This window comes from Lagenorhynchus albirostris, chromosome 20 (genome assembly GCF_949774975.1).
Source record: "Lagenorhynchus albirostris chromosome 20, mLagAlb1.1, whole genome shotgun sequence".
Taxonomy (NCBI): Eukaryota; Metazoa; Chordata; class Mammalia; order Artiodactyla; family Delphinidae; genus Lagenorhynchus; species Lagenorhynchus albirostris.
The window spans coordinates 38,866,461-38,887,473 of NC_083114.1; the positions used below are offsets into that span (position 1 = coordinate 38,866,461).

General features: G+C 55.0%; 1 protein-coding gene across 1 annotated transcript; it reads right to left on the minus strand.

Annotated features, from left to right (window-relative positions):
* Nucleotides 1-1,913: 1,913 nt before the first annotated feature.
* CACNB1 (calcium voltage-gated channel auxiliary subunit beta 1) lies at nt 1,914-20,945 on the minus strand. Its single transcript, XM_060134863.1, is given in 14 exon segments — nt 1,914-3,763; nt 5,641-5,931; nt 6,344-6,439; nt 10,025-10,176; nt 10,324-10,433; nt 10,620-10,678; nt 11,120-11,200; nt 12,207-12,361; nt 12,770-12,846; nt 13,073-13,209; nt 13,778-13,900; nt 15,033-15,152; nt 18,164-18,250; nt 20,682-20,945. Coding segments are annotated over 14 exon segments (2,034 nt in total). The 5' UTR covers nt 20,766-20,945; the 3' UTR covers nt 1,914-3,301.
* Nucleotides 20,946-21,013: the final 68 nt, after the last annotated feature.

Genomic DNA, 21,013 nt, shown 5'->3' on the forward strand with positions numbered 1-21,013 from the left:
ATCCTGGGTCAGGGGAATTAGCACGAGACTTGGGGGTCACGGACACCACAGAACTTGAAATCCGATCTCAGTTCCTGTCCTTGCTTGATGGCTGTGTTACTATGGACAGACTGCTTAACCTCGCTGAGCTTTATCTGTAAACTGAAGCTAATGAGCTCTGCCTTTGATTTTAAAGTACCAGGGTCCACTGCAGATGGAGTTCCTCTGTGCAGTCCCAGACCAAGCCTGTTTTCTGCTCTTCTCCTCTTGGACGTTCTCCCACATGCACCTTAAACCCACCTTGTCCAAAGCTAAGTATCATTTCTGCCTCTGACCTGTTTTTTCACCTGCTTCCTCTATGTCTGGGAAGACCCTCACCCACAGTCACCCCAGATGCCTCCTTTTTTCTCACTAGCTGCCTCCAATCACTCTCCAAGAGCTCTCAATCGTAACTGCTAGATGTCTCTGGCAGCCACCGCCTCCTTCCCCATTCCACTGAAAACCCTCCTCATTTTTCACCTGGAGCATTGCAGCTGTTTCCAAGCTAGGCACCCCCCCCCCCCCCCGCTCCGATCTATGCTCCAAACTGCAGCGGAGACAATCTGACCATCACGGCTTACAGTCCTTCAGTTTCTGCACACCAGCTTGAGGACAAAGCCCAAACTCCCTGATGTGACTCAAGGCCCCTGTGACTTACTCCCGATGACCCCTCTCTTACCACCACCTTGAGAGCACACTTTGCTAGCAAAGTGCCAAGAACGTGTCATGCGTGTCACCTATTTCCTCTGCCTTGAACACTTCCCCTCCTTCTCTGCCCAGGTTAATTCCTAACCAGCCTTCTAGACTCCACTCAAGCCTCACCTCCTCCACGAAGCACCCCCTGATCTCCCCAGGTTAAGGCAGGGACCCCTCTTCCAGGTTCCCTCAGGACCCACTGTTTCCCACAACAGAGAGCTCGTTGTGCTGTCCTGAATTGTTTGTAGCTCCCACTTAGACTTGTGCCTGGTACATAGTAGATGCTCAATAAATGTTTGCTCAATGAATAAACACAGGAAAGAAAGATCGATTCCATTGAAAGGCAGTGGGAGGAGCACTATGATGGCAGGCAGACTGGGCTCCAGTCCCAGCAGTGCTGGCTTTGCCATCACCTCCCTGTTGACCATGGGCCAGTCATTCGACCTGTGGGCCTTCCCAGTTCCTCTTTCCTTGGGTTTGCTAACCCCTCATCTGGAGGGTCCTGACGTCTGTTGCCCTCTACACACACACTTTGCGCAGAAGCATTCAGGTCCACCACTCCAAAAACAAGAACCATGAGAGTGGAGAAATGGTTTGTGCGTGCTGGGTGAGGCAGGATACAGGCGACAGGAAGGATCAACCATCACAAGTCCACATCCGGCCAGCTGATGGTGGCAGGAACGGGCACTGTCACGTGCTGACTTTCCTCCTGGCTTTTGATCTTTCTCTCAGTCTGGGACTGGGATGGGGGTTCCTGATTCTCTGCCCTTCCCCACAAACAGACCTCTTCCCCTCCCACCAGGCTGGTTAGCAGGGCCTGGGGTGGGTAGTTGTGGAGGCATCAGTGGAGGGAGCCGGAAGCTCAGCGCATCCCTCCCTGGGAAGCTGGGGAGCAGTTGAGGCCACAGGAGCAGAGAAGCAAGCACGGGCCTCTAAGACAGTGTACCAGTGGCTCTGGATCCGACCCCCTGAACAAAACCCGGGGCACCCCACTCCCCGTCTCAGCTTGCAGTCTTCCCTGGCTCTACTTACGGGGAGACAGACCGGACAGGCATGGGGCTTGGGGCTGAGCAGAGCCAAGACTGGCCACGGCTTTATTCCTGCACCCACCCCTTCACTCTCCCTCCCTGCACATCGGCAGCTCCCACACACCTAGGCTGGCAACCGTGCGGCGGGAACAAAGAAGCAGGCTCAGGAGGTGGCCGCAAAGGACAGGATGGCGGTTTTATATGTGGCAAAATACTTCTCCTCGGGGAGTACAGACGAACAGACAGACAGAGGGGGGCACAGGACACCAGACAGGAAGGGGAGAGGTTGGGCAGTGGTCTCTTCTAACCAGTAAGGGGAAGCTGCACCCCACCCCCGGGTGGGGGGTGGGACAACACTGGCACAGGAGGTGGCGAGACAGGCATGAGGCACCCATCCCTGAGGCGGGCAGCCGGGCAGGGCCCAGTCCTCGTTGGCACAATCGGCTCTCTCTGGCCCAGCTGGGTGCTGGTGGGGGTGGGGGACGGGGCTGCTGGGCTACGGGATGCTAGGCAGGAGGGATGATCCAGGGCAGAGGGGGTACCAAGGCCTCTCCTGGGGGTCGTGGACACGGGTAAAGGACGGGATCACAAGAGGCAGATACAGAGCAGCAGCAGCAGCAGCTAAGCCCCCCGGGGGGATCCGAGGTCCTGAGGCCCCAAGGGTGACAATTACCCTCTCCCCTGGGGCCTCAGGGTGAAAGTGAAGCAGTTTTTTGGTTTCAAAATGAGCTGGACCAGAGTGTTCCATGGGCTCCACACCCAGGTGACAAGGGGATGGGGGGGCTCAGATGGAGAGGGGCCCCCTCTTCTGATGGCTGCAGGCAAGGGATGTTGTAGGCAAAGCTCATTCCTGGGGTAGGCAAAGCCTTGAGGCATGGAGGTGGTGGTGGGGGTAGCAGCATCTCGGGTTGCCCCCTCCTCAGGGTTCTAGGTCCTGGGCGGGCACAGGGCACTACATCTGATGCCTGCCAGCTTCTACCCAGACCACTCCCGAAGACGAGATCCCGGTGGGGTTTCCAATGCTGTAACTTTCACCTCCCAGACAATGCTGCCAGGAAGCTAGGGGGAGGGGTGGGCATGGTGAAGGACCCTGGATCTGGGGCTTGGGGAAGACAGCCCTCATGGGAAAGAGTCTGTGGTCTCCCTCTCCAGGAAAAGCCCCCCTACCCTTCCCAAATACTCCAGGTTGGAGAAAGAAAGGGCCACCCCATTTTAGGACACTCATTTAAAGCCTGGAGTAGAAGGAGTTAAGGAACTGCACCTTTTCTCTGGGCGAGGGGAGAGAGCCCCCTGAGGTGGGGAAGGGGATACTGCAGGAAGGTTGTCATCCCCCCATGCACCCACAACATGTAGGTAAAAACCTACCGCTGAGGCTTAAGGGAGTCTCAGGAGCTGGTTGGAATGCTACCACCAAAGAAACCCCAAACATTGAGCAAAGGCATCTGAAAGGAGGGAGACAGCGCCCCCTGGAGGCAAGATACATCCGCAGTGGTGAGCCCCTCTGTCCCGCCCCTCCCCTGGGCTCAGAGCCCTTCCTCCCACTGTGTGGCCCCCGCCTCTCAGCGGATGTAGACGCCCCGCCCCCAACCCTGCAGCTCATTCTTGTTGCGTCCTAGGACTGGACCCCCGCCCTCCGCGCAATAGCGCGCCTTATTCCGGCCGCGGTTCCGGTTGTTGGTCAGCTCCTCTTCATAGTCTTCCTCATCCTCCCAGGATCCCTGTCGGGCTGGTGGGGTGCTGCCCCCTGCAGGGTCTCCAAGCCCTGGCCCCTCGGAGGGGTCAGTCTCCATGTCCACACACGAGTCTCCCAGCTCCGTGTAGGCAGAGTTTCGGTTGCCAGGGGTGTCGGCATCAAACGTGTCTTGGTGGGACAGTGCGCGCAGGGTGCCCGCCCGGCCTGGCGGCTGGCTGCTGGGGTAAAGGCCTGGGGGCTGGCCCAGCTCTCCCGGGTACTCGTGCACGCTGGCGTGCTCCCCGGTGGCCCGTTCCAGTGACTGGTCCCCGGAAGCAAGGTATGGTCCCTGGTTAGCAGGCAGACGGCACACACCATGCAGATCAGGCAGGAGTGAGAGAAACACAACAAAGCAAGGCAGGTTAGTGAGGGCACCAAGACACCCAGCCTGGCTGAAGGAGAGGAGGGTGCTGACCCTAGGGGATGGGCAGCCGGCAAACGGCTCTGGAGCCCAGCCAGAGAGCCAGAGGACAGAATTCAAGGCATTTGCTCCTCCACTAGGAGAGGGGGCACCGGACCTTCCTAAGGTGGGTGAAGGCGTGAACTCTCCTGGTAACCATGGTAGAGAGCCCACGAACAATTAGTCATCAATTCCTCAAGGCACACATTAATGCTGTCTTGGGCTAAATCATCATTAACAGCTCATTAGTATTGCCACTCGTTAGTGGTTGATTGGGTTAGTCATTGCCCCCGTTTCCCAAATATACTAAGGGGGGGATTTCAGCCAGCTCCTTCAGCCCAACCAGACCCTAATCACAGGCCTCCGGAACCCCACACTTCCCCCCACCCCATTGCCTAGTCAGATGACAGAGTCTCCAAGGTTGATAGGATTCCTCCCCTGCCCCCAACAAAGACTCAAAGCTGCAGGCTGGGGAAGGCTGATGGGTCTTTATCCCCCACTGGCAACAATGAGATGGCCCAATGTCCTCAGCACCAGATGCTACATGAAGATGGCCGTAGAGGCTGCTGGGTAGCGTGCAAAGAGACCTGGGTTCTAGCCCCATTCCCTGCTACTTCAAGCTGTGTGACCCTGAGCAAGTGACTCCCGTCTCAATGGCCCAGTGTCTCTGTGGTGGTGTGATGGGGATTAGACTAGAGCAGCAATTTCCAAACTATTCCCTGGAGATCTGGGGTGGGTGGACAGGGCACAGAGTGCTTCAGGGGTCCCCGTGGAAGTGAAATGGAGGCCAAGCCACTAGCTCCCTCTGAGCAGAGCAAGGATGCCTTGTCTACATACTGAGCTTCCACATAAGATTCAGTGAACAAGTGGGCTCTGGTGCTGAAAACAAATTTGAAAAGCAATGGTCTAGAATGACTTCATGGGTTTCTTCTGGTTCTAATTGGAACCCAATACTTAATGGTTTGACCTCAGAGACAGGCCTTGGCTCCCATGGGAGGAGATCAAGAATGATTAGCAATGGTCTAGAATGACTTCATGGGTTTCTTCTGGTTCTAATTGGAACCCAATACTTAATGGTTTGACCTCAGAGACAGGCCTTGGCTCCCATGGCAGGAGATCAAGAATGCTTAGCAGTGGTCTAGAATGATTTCATGGGTTTCTTCTGGTTCTAATCTGGAACCCAATACTTAATGGTTTGACCTCAGAGACAGGCCTTGGCTCCCATGGGGGGAGATCAAGGCAGGGTGGAGAACCCACAGGAGGGTCTTTCCTGGAATCTGTTTAACTGGGAGAAGGATGGAAGGTTCAACTCATGGAAGATGCTTCGCTTTGGGTCCCTACTGAGAAGTCTCCCGAGATTAGGGCTCTGGAGGAGGGGGCAGTTTCTCTGGTTTGAACGGCCCTGCTCTGTGGGATTCCCTGCGTCTCAGGGCCCTTGGTCTGCTGCGTCTAAAATGCTGTGACCTCTGTTGGGTCTAAAATGGGTGTAGAGTCCAGCAAACATATTGATTTTCCTGTTTCTTCCTAGTCACTTATCCTACAAGGCCCCCAAGGCAAAAGCCCCCAGGGCCGCAGATATGGTCCTTTGAGACCAGGCCCAGGGAGGCCCCACCAGCCAGCCCCAATCCCATCAAAAACCACAGACACCAGAAGCTGCCACTCACCACATTTTTTACAAAATAAAACTCTTCCCTTCCTTGCCCACGTTCACTGTGCTCAGTTCCTCAGTTCCGAGCCCTGGGCGGGAGGGGACATGGGCGGGGCACCTACACGGTGTGCTCCTGCTGCTGGGGCACCGCCCTGGCCCTCTGCGAGGCCTCCAGCCCTCCCCAGAAGCTGAGATTTCTCCTGAGTGAGGTGAGCACCTGTACCTGGAGGTTGGAGACAGGGGCAGGGCTGGCAGCAAGGGCTGCAGTAGCCATGGTGCGGTTCAGCAGCGGATTGGGCGGAGTGCTGCTGGGCGGGTGTGTGGCCTTCCAGTAGGCTTCCAAGTACTCGGCCAAATGCTCGCAGGCATCCTCCAGTTGATTCTCATCCAGGATGATGTCAAACATTTCCTGTGGAGGCGGGGTTAAGGGCAGGGCTGGGATGAGCTGGGCATGACCAAGGGGTGAGGGTGTGGCCTGGGGCAGTGGGTGGAGTCAAGGGGTTGAAGGACAAAGTTAAAAAGAAACCTCTGGATGTCCAGGAAGAGGAGGGCTCTTAGACATATAAATCGACAGAACTACAAGAGGTCTTGGTACCCCGATACTCCAACTCCCTCATTCTAAATATAAGGCAACCAAGGCGTGGAGAGGGGCTTAACTCCCCACAGAGAAGTGGTGCTTCTGGGACTTGAACATCCAGCACTCTTTTCCCTGCATCTCTGGACCCCGCCCAGGCATTCCCGGTCACTCTCTCAAGCAGGCCAGAGGACACGTGGAGAACCCAAACGTTGCCCCTTCCCTTCCCCTGGGTCTGAGCACTCACGGGAGGACACTGCGCGAGCTTCTCCGAGGCTGCTATTTGCACATTGAGGTGTTTGGACTGAGACTTCCCTCGAGACTTGATGAGCCTCTGAAGAACCTGGTTTGTGGGGGGAGAAGAGGAGCTAGAGGGACGCTGCAATGCACCAAGCCGGAGAGGCAGGTCCTGGCTGGAGCCAGTGTGGAGAGACAGTATCGGGGCCAGGGGATGTTCCATGACTCTCAGCCCTGGCCGCCTCTTCAGAAATGACCTCACCAGTCCTGTGTCCATCCTACACAGTGCTCAGGCTCTCTCCTGGGTCTCATGCCAGCCTGTCCTGGGAAGTTCCAGCAGTGGCTGTAATGAAGGGCAGGGATTCTCCTTCCCAACCCCTGTAACCTTTATAGGCTTCATTCTCTGGGCCAACTTCCCCTCCACGTTAGCAGCAGTAGCCATCCTTTACAGGGACATGTGCTATGTACTGGCACTATTCTGTGCTTTTTACACAATCAATTCATTTAGTCCTGACAATAATGCCATTATGCAGCCACTATGATTATTCTCATCTCAATGATAACAGTAATAATGATGATAATAGCTAAACATAAAGCTACAACCTTAACTAAGTGATCAAAGTTAACAGCACCAATGATACAACAAACCGACATCCTGTGCTTCCTGATGCAACGCACTCAGAAGGACACATCACTTTGGTGATGTTCCTACCTGAAACGTAAAACCTAAATCTAGTCATGGGGAAACATCAGACAAACCCACACCGAGGAACAATCTACAAAATAAGTGATCTGTACTCTTAAAAAATGTCAGTGTATGGGGCTTCCCTGGTGGCGCAGTGGTTGAGAGTCCGCCTGCCGATGCAGGGGACACGGGTTCGTGCCCCAGTCCTGGAAGATCCCACATGCCGCGGAGCGGCTGGGCCCGTGAGCCATGGCCGCTGAGCCTGCGCGTCCGGAGCCTGTGCTCCGCAACAGGAGAGGCCACAACAGTGAGAGGCCCACGTACCGCAGAAAAAAAAAAAAAATGTCAGTGTCATGAAAATCCAAGAAAGGCTGAGGAAAATTTTCAGCTTAAAGACTACAAAGAGATATGACAACTAAATGCAACACATGATCCTGGATTGAAGGGGAAATTGCTATAAGGGGCATTATTGGGACAACTGGTGAAAACTGAAGATGGACAGTATTTTAGATAAGATTTCTTAAATTTGACAATTGTACTGTGGTTATGTAAGTTAATATCCTTGTTCTTAAGAAATACATGTTGAAATATTTAGGGATAAAGGCATACAATATCTACAACTTACTCTCTAATAGTTCAGGAAAAAAGATACACATATATAAGCGCACATATACATACATACATAAAGTAGTGGCAAAATGTTCAAAATTAGTGAGTCTGAAAAAAATTAAATTGTATACTTTAAATGGCTGAATTGAATGGCATGTGAATTTTATTTCAATAAAGCTGTTAAAAAAGTAGTGAATGTGCGTGAAGTGAATTCAAAGATAGTCCTACTATTCTTACAACTCTTCCGTAAATTTGCAATTATTTCAAGATAAAAATCTAAAAAAAAAAAATAGAATAGATAACAGTGCTTAGTAGGTACCAGGCACTCTGCATGGTTAATTTGTTTATTTAATCTTCACAAGCACCATTTGAGGATTCCTATTTTGCAGGTGAGGAAACTGAAACATAGAGAAGTTAGGTGACTTGCCAAAAGAGCACAGAGCCGGTAACTGCTGGCACTGGTACCTAAACTCAGGTAGTCTGATTCCAGAGTCCCCACCCTTAACCTCAGTCAGTGCTCAGTGGGGGCAATGGAAGTGTCTGTTAACTTTCTAGTTCACAAAGTGTTTTTGCAGCCATTGTCTCATTTGATCCTTTCAACCACCCCAGGAAGTACTTAAATCCCATCACCCCCTTTATGCTCATTAGAAACTTAGGACTCAGAAAGCTTAAGAAACTGGGTGCTCAGGGACTTCCCTGGTGGTCCAGTGGTTAAGACTCTCAACACAGGGGACCAGGGTTCGATCCCTGGTTGGGGAACTAGATCCCGCATGCCTCAACTAAAAGATCCCGTGTGCTGCTACAAAGATCCCACAGGTGGCAATGACGATTCCGTGTGCCGCAACTAAGATCCAGAGCAGCCAAATAAATAAATATTAAAAAAAAAGAAAACAAGAAACTGGGTGCTAGCATGAGATGTTAACAGTTACCACCTCTGGTTGCCTTCATCAGTCAGACAGAACTCTGGGCTCTTCACATCATTACCTCCAACCCTCTCAATAATAACATATGAGAATGATTATAATTCCCATTTTGTAGGTAAAGAAATTGAGGTGCAGGGGCTTCCCTGGTGGTGCAGTGGTTGAGAGTCCGCCCGCTGATGCAGGGGACATGGGTTCGTGCCCCGGTCTGGGAAGATCCCACATGCCGCGGAGCGGCTGGGCCCGTGAGCCATGGCCGCTGAACCTGCACGTCCGGAGCCTGTGCTCCGCAATGGGAGAGGCCACAGCGGTGAGAGGTCCGCGTACCGCAAAAAAAAAAAAAAGAAATTGAGGTGCAAAGGCTAAATAATCCCGCCAAGATCACAAGCTCAATAAAATACAACCCAAAAAACCAAAACCAAGATTTAATTAATTAAATAAAAATAAGCCAATCAGAGCTAGGATTTGAACCCCATGCTGTCTTCTCATTTCAAATCCTTCACCTAAGCTCACCTTCCATGTTTCTCAAACCCCTACTAATGTCTAGGAGGGAAAACTAACGGAGCCACTATATGACCAGGAAGTAAATCAGCCTTCCTACCAATTTCATCTCTATTGAGGCCTACATCTCTATCGGTGCAGCAAAAAGGGCTGAAATCGAAAGACAGGAAAGGTCTTTTCCCAGCCGCCAAGTAGCTGCGTGACACTGGGACAGAAAGCACAGAATTCTTTCTGTTTTCTGGACTCAGGAGAAGTCAACAAAGTAGAGACAGGGGACTGGCCTGCATGACCCTAATAATATTTAAAATAGTTAATACATGAAAAGGGAGACTTCCCTGGTGGCGCGGTGGTTAAGAGTCCGCCTGCCAATGCAGGGGACATGGGTTCTATCCCTGGTCTGGGAAGCTCCCACATGCCGCGGAGCAACTAAGCCCGTGCACCACAACTACTGAGCCTGTGCTCTAGAGCCCACGAGCCACAACTACTGAGCCTGCACTGTAGAGCCTGCGAGCCACAACTACTGAGCCTGCGCTCTAGAGCCCGCGAGCCACAACTACTGAGCCCACATGCCACAACTACTGAAGCCCATGCGCCTAGAGCCCGTGCTCCGCAACAAGAGAAGCCACTGCGATGAGAAGCCCGTGCAACGCAACGAAGAGTAGCCCCCATCACCACAACTAGAGAAAGCCCACGCGCAGCAACGAAGACCCAACGCAGCCAAAAATAAATAAATAAATGCTTTAAAAAACAAAACAAAAAACATGACCAGGTATATTATACCAAACCCTTTGCTAAGTGCTAAGTATTCGCATTAGGTTGAATCTTCACAATATCCAGACAATGGAGTTCGACAGAGCACGGAATCTGGGCTCGAGGAGATTAAGCCACACGATTAGTAAGCAGTACCTGGGGTTTAAACACAGGCAGCCCAACCAGAGCACTCCTGTCTCCAATAGGGTCAGACTCCTGCACCCACCTTGGGAGAGGTGATCTTGATGTAAACAATGATGGGGGCCAGTGAGGTCTTGGAGAGCTGGGCTGGGTGGTTGATGGTGTCGGCATCCAGGGCAACCAACTGAAGGGTCCGGGCCAGCTCGAAGATTCGCTCGATCTCGCTCTGAACCTCAGCTGGGGGAATGGAGTCATGGGGCAGGCGGAAATGTAAGGGGGCCTCCCAGGAGGCCGTGGGCAAACAGAGCATTTCCGGAGATGCCCCTCCCCCCCCACATCTGGCCCCAGAGCAGGGGTGCGGGTGGGGTTAAGGGGTGGGCTCACCCAGGCTGGAGCGTGTGTTTGAACGCTCGATGATGATGTGTTTGCTGGGGTTGTTGAGGACTGAGCGCTTAGCCAGGGAGATGTCCGCTGTCACACGAGTGATGGAGATCCTGGGGGATGGGACAAGAGGAGCCAGGGGTCAGGGTGGCCTAGAATGCCCTGCCTACTCCCCAGGCTCCAGGACAGCCTCTTATCCCTCAGTCCAAGAGTTCCAGGATTGTCCTTCAAGCCATCCTGCCCATCCCCAGCAGCAGAGAACCACGGTGGGAGCGGAGAGCCAGCTCCCAGGGTCTTACCTGCCATCAAACCGATGCTTCAAGAAGTCAAATAAAGCTTTCTGCATCATGTCTGTAACCTGAGGTTGGGGGGTGGGGTGGGGGGAGGAGAAGTCAGGTGTTTAAAGCCCCTCAGGGAAGGTGGACCGCTAGGTATTTGCCCCCTGACATTCCATTTTCTTCTTAAATCCCTGAGATGAGTAAGTCCCTGTTGTGGGGAGGGGGCAGTCCTTTTGAATCTGAGGGGCCTCCACTGGGGTCTCTGATTGCAAAGATCCTTTTAGGTGGGATCTCTGGGAGGACTTCTCTGGGGTTCTTTTGAGAGGACTAGACCCTTCTGAGGTCTCCCTGGGGGTTGGGCCCCCCATGGAGGGGGGTGTCTCTGAAGGTATGTAGCCCTCTGGGGAAGACACCCTGGGAGGGCCCTGCTGGGGGATCTCTCTGGGGTCTGAAGACCTGTCTATGGAGTCTTTCCGGAGGTCTGGGCCCCTCTGGGTCCACTCGCCTCTAGGGGCTCCTACCTCATAGCCCTTGAGCGACGGTCCCACCAGGATGATGGGCCTCATGGAAGGTACCACGTCATAGGGGGGCACATGCTCTGTCTGGGGGGGGAAGCAGGGAGGGGAAACCCCAGAGTGGAGATGGCATTAGCCCCTCTTCCCCCACCTCCAGGCTCCCCCATGCATCCTTTCCTCCCCCTGGTCCCAAAGTCCAGATGTGGGGATCGGGGCGGGGGTGGGGAGGTATGGCGAGGAAGGGCTGGGGAAAAGGGGGGCAGATATGGGAATGGGTGTTAGAAGGTCCCCCTAGCTTATCCCAGGGGGTGGGGAGGGGGACACAGAAAGCTGTGATACTCACCAACTTCTGCTTCTGTTTGGCTGGGTCCAGAGATTGCCAAGAGGAGGGCGGGGGAGGAGAAAGGGGAAGGTACCCAGGCAGGGGCAGAGGGCAAGGGAGGAGCCAGGACAAGAGAGGGAGGGAGAGCGGGCAGACGAGGAGAGATAACAAGGCATGCGTGTTAGTGACAGACAGAGCCAGAGAGAGGGGACGGGACCCCGTGCCAAGGGGGAGCCAGAGGTGGCCCTGGATCAGGGCTGGGCGCAGGACTGACAGCCAGTCCAGTGAACTTGGGAATGTTCAGACATCCTGTACCCCCTTTCTGGGTCCTGCTCTGCAGCCAGGAGATCCCCGTGTGCCCACCCGAGCCCCGTGGAGTCCGGAAAGGGCCAAGAAGGTCACCATTCCACCTTCCCCTTCACATGTGGCAGTGGGGGCAAACACGGCCTAACCCACTGGCAGTGAGGGGGAAAAGTCAGGTCTCATGACCCAGACCCTGCTTTCAGTTGAGGGGCGGGGGCAGCCTTCCAAGAGAAAGGGTGCTTCCACTGCAAGAACCATCCCTTCCGGGGAAGTGGGCCAGGGTGGAGTTGTGTGTGGAGACAGACGTGCCCATCCTCAGTGTCATTCTACCCTTCCCTCCTCCTTGGCAGGAAGGCCTGATTCCCACAGAATCAGGCTGAGACCACATGGGAATCCATTCCAGCCCCCCTCCCTCACCAAAGCACTGGGCTCTGACCTCCCCTATCACAAGAACCCAGCGAGAATTACCTTCTTGAAGAAGGGGATGCGCTTGCCGTGGGGTGGCGGGGTGGTGACACTGCTAACGCTAGTCTTGGCAGAGCCACTATGCTCACCGAGCTCTGCCTCCTCATCCTCTAACTCCAGGGGGTCTAGTTCAAAGGCTAAGTTAGTCATTTCATTACCTGGACCGCAGAGTCAGGATGAGGGAGGAAGGAGGCGAGGTGGGGAGGAGTGAGATGGACATGAAGACACAAGTACAAAACGCAGGGATGGGATGGGGAAAAAAGAAAGAAGAAGAGGTGAATGGAACAGGGCTGGGAGAAATGAATGGGGGGTAGGGGGCAGGGCAGTCAGGCAGAGAGATGGAGCTACCAAAGAAATGGGAGAGTAGAGACATGACAGAATGGGCGCTGAGGGACAGGCCCAGCTTGTGGGGTGTCCTGCTCTTCATGGAGGGGGTACCACCGGAGGTGTCTGGAGGACTCAGGATTGGGGTACCCCCAACTGCAGGGAAAGGAGGGGACAGGCAGTGGGGAGACCACCCCGCCCAGGAGCTCCACCCGACCCCGTGGGGTGGCGGCAGCTCTTACCACTGGCAGGGGGCGTGGGGCGGCGGGTGCCAGTCACCACGTCTCCCAGACTGGAGCTGGAGTTGTCACCTGATTTGCTGTGTGGGCAGAGAGGCAAATGGAGCCGTGAGCAAAGGAGGTGGGCGTGAGGGTGGGGGATCTGTTCTCTCACAGGCTGCCCCCCGCGCCCCGCCCTCATTTGCCAGCCCCACTGGTGATGCCACAGACAGTTTTGTGTCCTCAGGGCAACGCGTCAACCCTCAGGGCCTACTCCTGGCTGGCTGGCTGGCCTCTCCCGGAGGTGCCCTGGCCCCAGCCAAACACCTGGAGCTGAGGCGGTTCTGGCGCAGCTTCTGTTCCTGCAGCAGGCGCAGGCTGTCCAGTTTGACAGGGCTGGGGATGAAGCCAACCTCACAGCCCTCCTTCACCAGTCGCCCAATCCACCAGTCATTATTGTATTTCTGCAAACGACAACGGCAGGTGGGGTGGGGGAGACCAAGAGGGAGATTAGAGGCACAAGCCAGCAGCCAGCTCCAGGGGACACCACCCCCAGACCTGCCTAACCCGCCCAGGGGGCGGCACCCTCAAACAGCCCTGGCACCAGCCTCTGATTACAGCCCCCAATTCTCAGGACTCTCCGGAACCAGCATCCTCTTGTGCCATGGACCACCCACACCCCCAAGCACATCCCTGTTCTGAGAGTCCTTCCTCCCCCATGTGGCAGCTCTACCCGGGAAAGGCAGGGAGAGAAGTAAATGCTGACCCCTCCATGTGCCTGGCACACTGCCACCCCACTGACAGGCCTCCTCACAAACCCTCCCAACAGCCTTGTGACCCAGGCATTACCATCCCATTTTACCAATGAAAAATGCAAAGCGCAGAGAGGTGGAAAGATTTGCCTCAGGTCACACAGCAGATTTAGCCCAGCTCTGCTTGGCTCAGAAGTCTTTTCCCACTAGAGGTCTGACAGCCCCTCTCCTGGCACCCACTACCCTGCCCTCCCTCCAGATGCCAACACATCCTCCCCACCTCTTTGATGTGCAGGAAGTCCTTGGGCTCGAAGGTGATGGCCACTCCCTGAACAGGCACCTCATCCCCTAGAGATGGGTTATAGCCGACATTTGTCCTCACAGCAAATGCCACTGGCTTGGTCTAGAGGAAGATGACAACCAGAGGGTTAAATCACAATAGGATGTACAACTTCCTGACTGTGGTGGTGATTACGGAGAGGTCTGTTTTGTAAATTGTTTATTAAAACATATACTGTACACCCTACTATACATAAGATAGATAAACAACAAGGACCTACTGTATAGCACAGGGAACTATATTCAGAATCTTGTAATAACCTATAATGAAAAAGAATCTGAAAAAGAATATACACATATATGTCTAACTGAATCACTTTGCTGTACCCCTGAAACTACACAACATTGTAAATAAACTAGACCTCAAAAAATTTTTTTTTAATAAAAACATATACTGAATGGCTTATGCAGTTTTTTACTGCATATATTAAATTTCACAATAAAAAAAAAAAGCAAACCATAGAACTCAGTCCTCTCAGGGTGGAGGGGGGCATCAGGGAATGCTAAGTATAGGTGGTGGGAGAGCCTAGGATAACACCAAGAAGGAATAATAATAATAGTAACAATAACAATAAGAACAAATAATAGTAATAATAATGATAGCAGCTACTGTGTAGTGTAACGGGTACTGTGTTATATGTTTCACACCCATTATCTCATTTATTTATTACAAAAACCCTATGAAGTTAAGTACTACTACCATATTCATTTTATGGGTTTTTTTCTTTTCTTTTTTTTTTTTTTTTTTTTGCTGCGCCACGTGGCTTGTGGGATCATAGTTCCCCGACGACCAGGGATTGAACCCGGGGCCACGGCAGTGAAAGTGCTGAGTCCTGACCACTGGACTGCCGGGGAACTCCCGCCATATTCATTTTAATGAATGAGAAGACTAAAGTTCAGAAAGGTTAACTGACTTGCCTAATATCACACGGCTAATAAAAGCCCAGAAAATTTGACTCTAGAAATGAGTGGAAATGTTTAGCTCCTATTATGTGTAGAAATTAGGCACTTATTGTACTTTATGAGGAGGCAGGTATTACAGCTTACACTTTACAGGTGAAAGGCAGAGGCACGTCAGAGGGGTACATGAGCTAGGAAGCGGCTAGGCCAAGACTTGACCCTGGGTCTGTCCAGGCTGTCTCTGAGGCCTGGGGTAAGGGAAATAATGCCAGCACAGCCCTTCCCATCTTTCTCACCTTGGCTTTCTCGAGCTGGGCTAATGCCTGGCGCTCTGCCTCCTTCCTTAAGGCTTCTCGGTCCTCCTCCAGAGACACATCGGAGTCTGACGGACGGCTGGTATAGGACTCTGCTGATCCCTGAAAACAGACAGGGCCAGCTCAGGGCCAACGCTGCCTCCCCAGCTCCTGGGCCTCGGAAGGCACCCGTCGTGGTTGCCTCAAGCCCCAGCCAGCACAGCATGATACCACAAGGGCTAGGAGGAGGTGGTATTAGATGGGAAGAGCCGGAGAATGAGGTCTGCAGGCCCCTGGAAAGAGTGTGGCCCTAGGAAGGGTGACAGCAGCAAACAGGGGATTACGGCAGGTCCAAGGACAGCTGCTTGGGGCCCAGGGAGGGGTAGGAACTTGATAGGGGCACAGCGCAGGGGTGGAGTGCCAAGGGACAGTCTCCACTCCCTGCTCCTCCTTCCCTCCCCTGCCCCCAGCACCGGCTGAGACAGACTCAGCACAGGCCCAGTGAGTCCTTCCAGGGGCTGTAGCCACCAGCTTAGGCCTGAGCTCTCGGCACTGGCGGCAATGGGCAGCCTGCTCCATGGGCTAGGACCACACAAAAATTTGCCATTTTCTGCTCAAGGGTGAGGAAAGATAGAATCCTACCTCCTCTTCCAGAAGCTGGGGAGCCCCAGCCCTCAGGCTCTCATAAGATACAAAAAAGAACCCAAGATTCCTGGGGTGGTGCAAGAAGAGGCAAGTTAAGAGAAGGACACGAGCAGGCCTTTCCTCAGTACTAGGGCTGCCGGCTGCCAGGGTTAAGGCAGCCTCAGAAGTCTGGGTGTGCCAGGAAGCAGGCCTTGATCACACCGACCATCCCAGAGCACACGGAACTCCCTCAGTGATGCAGGCACAAGTGTAAGACACGCATAGCCTGTGCAGACCCAGGGCGTGAATGAACATGCTAATTCATGGATGTGCTTGGATGTGCAACTTCAAGGGCATGTTCTATGGTATGTCCTGGTGTGTATGACTGAATGCATACAGGTACACGTGTGTGCATACGGGGCGGAACGGGTGGACGCCCTCAGTGTCTGTGTCCCTGAGGGCATGTGAGGGCAAGAGCCAGGAGGTGTGGATTTGTGTGACCGTGCAGCGGCGGTGTTGCTACAAAGGGCAGGAGGGGACCTGAAGAAAGAACAAGACTGCAGAGGTGAGGGGGTTCTTTCCTGAAGACAGAAAAGCGTCACCTGGCCAGGAATGCCCATTAGCTTCGTATGGAGGGAACCTGGGAAAGACAGAAGACCAATTCCCACCTCCCCAGAGCGCCCTGGTGCATCAGTGAGCGCAGCTGCCCATCAAATCATGAAAATGGGAGAGTGGAGAGGGGAAAGGTGGGGGGTGGGTGGGGTACTAAAAGAAGCTGGAAAAGAGATGCAAAGGAAAGAGTGAAAACCAGTTAATCTACCACTCTCCACCCCTCCTGACGGGAGCACTCAGAGTCAGAAAGACAGATGCCAGGAGAGCCAGGGGAACAGACCCAGAGATGGAGTGGCAGAGAGACACTTACTGACCCCAACACACACGCAAACACGCATACACACACACACACCCCCAAGAATGGCGGGAGACAAGGAAACAGTGAGGCAAGGAGACAGGCTGGAGTGAAGGCCTCCCACCAGCTTTCCGGAGGGGCTGCTCCCACCTCCCCCCACCTTCACTCCATCCCCAGCTCACCACTACGAGGGTCCGGTTGGACGCCTCCATCCCGGCGCCCTCAGTGCCTGCCCCTGCTGGCCTAGGGGGTGGCCCAAACTGCCCGTTCCCCCAAGGGGCTCAGGTTACAAGCAGAGTTGCTACATGTGCAAACTGCTAGGGTATATTTAGCTCAGAGATGTGGCAAGGACTGCCCCCCCCACTCCCTGCCACCTACAGGGGGTCAGAGCTGGGGAGCTAAGAGGAGGAAGGATTGGAGACTGGGGTCTGATCCCCTGGGTCAGCAAACACTGAAGGAATGAGGCCCTTTTCTGTCAAGAGGGGCTCCACTGAGCACAGTGTCATTCTTCCTAGCCTCGGCCCTGGCCCAGTCCTGCAACACAGGGGATGAGGGAAAGATCAAAGAAAGGACTTCGTGTTTGTATGGAGATGCTGGGATGAAGAGCCCCTTTCCTGACCCTCTCAAGTCAGGCCCGGGCTCATATGTGCCAAGTGTCGTGGAGACAGAAGAAGTGAAAAGAAGGGCCTCTCTCCAATCTGTAGTGGATCTGCCTGGCATCATCCTCTCTCTCCTGGCCCGGGGCGGGGGGGGGGGGTGGTGCAGCTGACTTCCCTACTGTCCTCTGCCCTCATATGCTGCCCATTTTTTCTTCAACGTACTCCTTTCCTTGTCTGATCCTAAGCCCCTCTTGCCTTTTTTGGGTACCAGGCTTTGTTGAGATGCTCTGTAGTCATAGCAACTGCATGGCTTTCTCACTGCTTCTCCCTGAGCCTGAGATGGCCTGGGGTTGACAGTTAGAACAGAGATGAGAACAGCATCTTCCTAATGGGAGAACAGAAAACCCCAGAAAGCCATTCAGCTACACTACCCCCCTTCATTCAGGGATGCTGGGCTAAAGTCCTCTCTAATATCAACTTCCTCCTGCCTCTCCTCCACCTCCCTCAACACACTTTCTCTCTCTGCGTATTAAAGAACAGTCACATCTGGATGTGAGGAGGGTGTTTCCCTGACCCATACCTAATCAGGGCTTCAGGGACCCAAATGCCCTGGCTCCTCATTTCTTAGGACCTGCCTCTACCCCATGCTGTCACAGATTCTGGGGGAGGACATGGAAGGACACAGCCGGCAGGGGGAGTGGGTGACAGCCTGAAGCCAGCTCGAAGGAGGCAGGCCAGGCTGTCCCTGAATGAGATGACGCAGGCAGGCAGGCAGCAGGGGCTGGTGTCTGCTGCTGGGAGAGGGATTGGGTGGGGGCTGAAGGAGTGGGTACAGCTGACAGTATATGCAGAGGAGGTCATGGGGTGTAAGGGTATGGGGTGGTTGTGGGCAGGTGACAAATGACACGGGGGAGGGTGCCTGGAGAAAGCCTCAGACCCAGCTCACCAATCCTGGTCTCCACCAACCAGCCACTTCCCTCCTCTCAGCCCAGCCTACCCATTACCTGGCGGACAAAGCTGTTGGATGTTGTATCCGAGGATGTGCTCCCATCCGACCTTTTGAACCGCCCTTTCCTCTTGCTGTACTTGCCCTGGAGAAGCCAGGAAGGGACAAGAGTAGAATCAAAAAGGCCCTTTCCCAACCCTCATCCCATCAGGCCCAGAACCACAGCAAAGCCTTGGAAATATCATTCCCTGATCTCAACAGCCCGCCCCTCTAGCTTCTTCCTGAGATGGTACAGCCCAAGCGGGAGGAAGAACCCAGACCACAGCCATGGGGTGGGGGACAGTGAAAGAGAGCCCTAGGAAGCACACACAGAAACCCCCAAACCAAGACAGAGAGGTTGGGAAGGGGGAGGCACTGAGAAGCTGGAGACTCATTAGGCAGCGAAGCTAATTGAGACGCTGGGCAGGCTGCAGAGGCCTCGGGGGAAGGGAGAGGCTGCCTGCAGTGCTGGGGGCGCGGAGAGAGCCCCTGGGAAAGTTCCCCTCCCTCTCTACCTCAGCTGGAGCAGAACGGGGCTGAGTGTGCCTGTGGCCCCCAGAGAGAAGAGGATTCGCCACCCCAGGCCCAGCTTGGCTTTCCCCATGCCCAACTCCTGCCTTGTTTCTCGCAGAGTGGGGAGGGGAGTTGCAGCTCTCAGCTCTTGGAGACCTAAAACTAGATTCCCAGGGAAGGGTAGGGGGCGTGGAACTGTATTTGGAAAGTAAACATCTAACCCCAACCCTGACCCATGGGGGCAGATTTAGCACCCTGCCTCCAACCTGGTAGGACTTCTTCTCAGCCCATCCTCACAGTCACAGTGATCATACTTCTCCCCAAGGGGGCAAGAGGGATCAAGCCCTCTAACCCTCAGCTGCCAATGCCCACGTCCTGTCCCCATGATATCCACCAGGCTGCAGCAATCTAAATGTCCCTTGGCCCCGCCCCAAGATGAGTCTAGGTCACAGCCCCCCGCAGGGCCTTGGAGAAGAGTTGCTCAGTCCCACAGGCTGGGCTCCTGGCTTCGGTGGCGTGGACACTGCCCGGCCTCTCACGCAGCCACCCATTCAGGTATTTCCAGGCCTCCTGTAAAGGGGGCTACTTCTTTGCTCTCCCCAACTCAAATATACACATTGGCCCCCAGCCTGTCTAGAGTGGGGTGGGGGGGAATCATTGATGGTTCAGGCCCTCCAAGCCCCTGCCCCCAGCCTCCATCCTAGAGTTTCTTTGCCAAAGAAGCTAGGTAAGCCATGACCAGGCTAGAGGCTCTGGTTCCTTGGGCCTGAGTACAAGGAGGAGGGTGGATAGATGGGAGAGAAGGGCACCTGGGAACCCTTTGAGAATCCTCCCTCCCATCACCTTCTCTCCAGCAAGACATATCTCCAACCTCGAGGACTGAGGATCCCTATGAACTTAAGAGGATTCCCCCAGTGAGCCCCAGACTCTTTCAGACCACGACCACTATCCCAGGCAAGGAAAAGGGAGTGGCACCCAGAGGGACAAGGGACAGCTGAAAGGAAGGCCCCAGTCAGCTGCCTCCCAGGCTCCAAGGGGCCTGGGGTGGAGAAGGGAGGTATTTTTAGGTCTGACCTGACCCCTGCACCCCACGTGCCCACATTATCATGGTGGTTACAGTTGCTCCAGGCTGACCACAGCAAGAAAAGAGTTAATGCTATCCTAGCCTTGGGGTGTTGCCAGGTTGGATAAGGACACGTCCCAGAGAAATCCCCTGGCACGACCACCCCAGACCTTGCTGGTCACTCCATGGGCACCCTCCCTACCCAAGAATACCCCTTTCTGGGGGTAACCTGGGGGCACAGGAGAAGTGTGAGGGGCCGGCAGACCACCCCCATCCCCACGCCCCCCCAGGTAACACAGTTTCTTCCCCTCCAGGACAGTGAGTTGGCATCCATTCAACTTTCCAAACTTTGGAGGCGTTTTCTGGGGCTGGGGGGATGGGGTGGAGGAGGGACAACGTGGGTGTTTGTTGGGGGAGGGGAGGTGGTCCAATATAGGGGTGGAGCTGAAGTGGCTGGGACGGGGGCCTGGCCCGGAGCTGGCCCCTTCCCCGCCCTCGAAGGCCAGTGTCCGCAGCTCTGAAGGCCTGCTGGCACTGCCCGCTGACCACCGCCTCGGCTACCCCCGCCCCACCCACACCCGCCCGGCGCCCCTGAGCGTGCTCTGCGTCCCCCCTTTGCCTGAGCTCTCTCTCTAGCTTCCTTCAACCCCCGGGTCCCCCCGCCAGCACCCACACTCTCAACCCACTGGAGCCGGTACCCGAGCAGCAGAGACCCTGACGCGTGGGAGAGGAGGAGGCGAGGGTGACAGGCGGCCCGACCGCCTCCTCCCCGCCCTGCCAAACCGCAGCACAACTCGCGGCCAAGCGCCCATCAATCATTCACCGGCAGAGCTGGGGGGCGCACAGCCCTCTCCCCTGGGCGCCGGGCATGTAACCCCTTTTTCCCCGGCCCCCCTCGATCCGACCCCACAGGGTCCGCGGGACAGGCCCCCTTCCCTCGACCCCGGCCACCACGCCTCACCTGTGGGCTGGGGTCGAAGACCTCCATGGGGATCTCCTGGGAGGATGGGTAAGGGCCCCGGGACATGCTGGTCTTCTGGACCATGGAGAGGAGCCTCCCCTCCGGCCGCCGGTCCGGCCCAGCCGGGCGCCCTCAACGCATGAGAGAGGCCGTCGGAACCGAGAGCAGCGCAGCCAGCACCCGGTCGAGCCACCTGGCCCAGCCTTCGGTTGCCCTCTTCCTGCCTTCCCTCCCTCCTCCCGCTCTCTCCTCTGCTGCCGCCGCCTCCTCCGCCCCTGAAGGCTCAACATCTCCCCCCGCCCCCTCCGCTCCCACCCGCCCCTCCCTCCCTC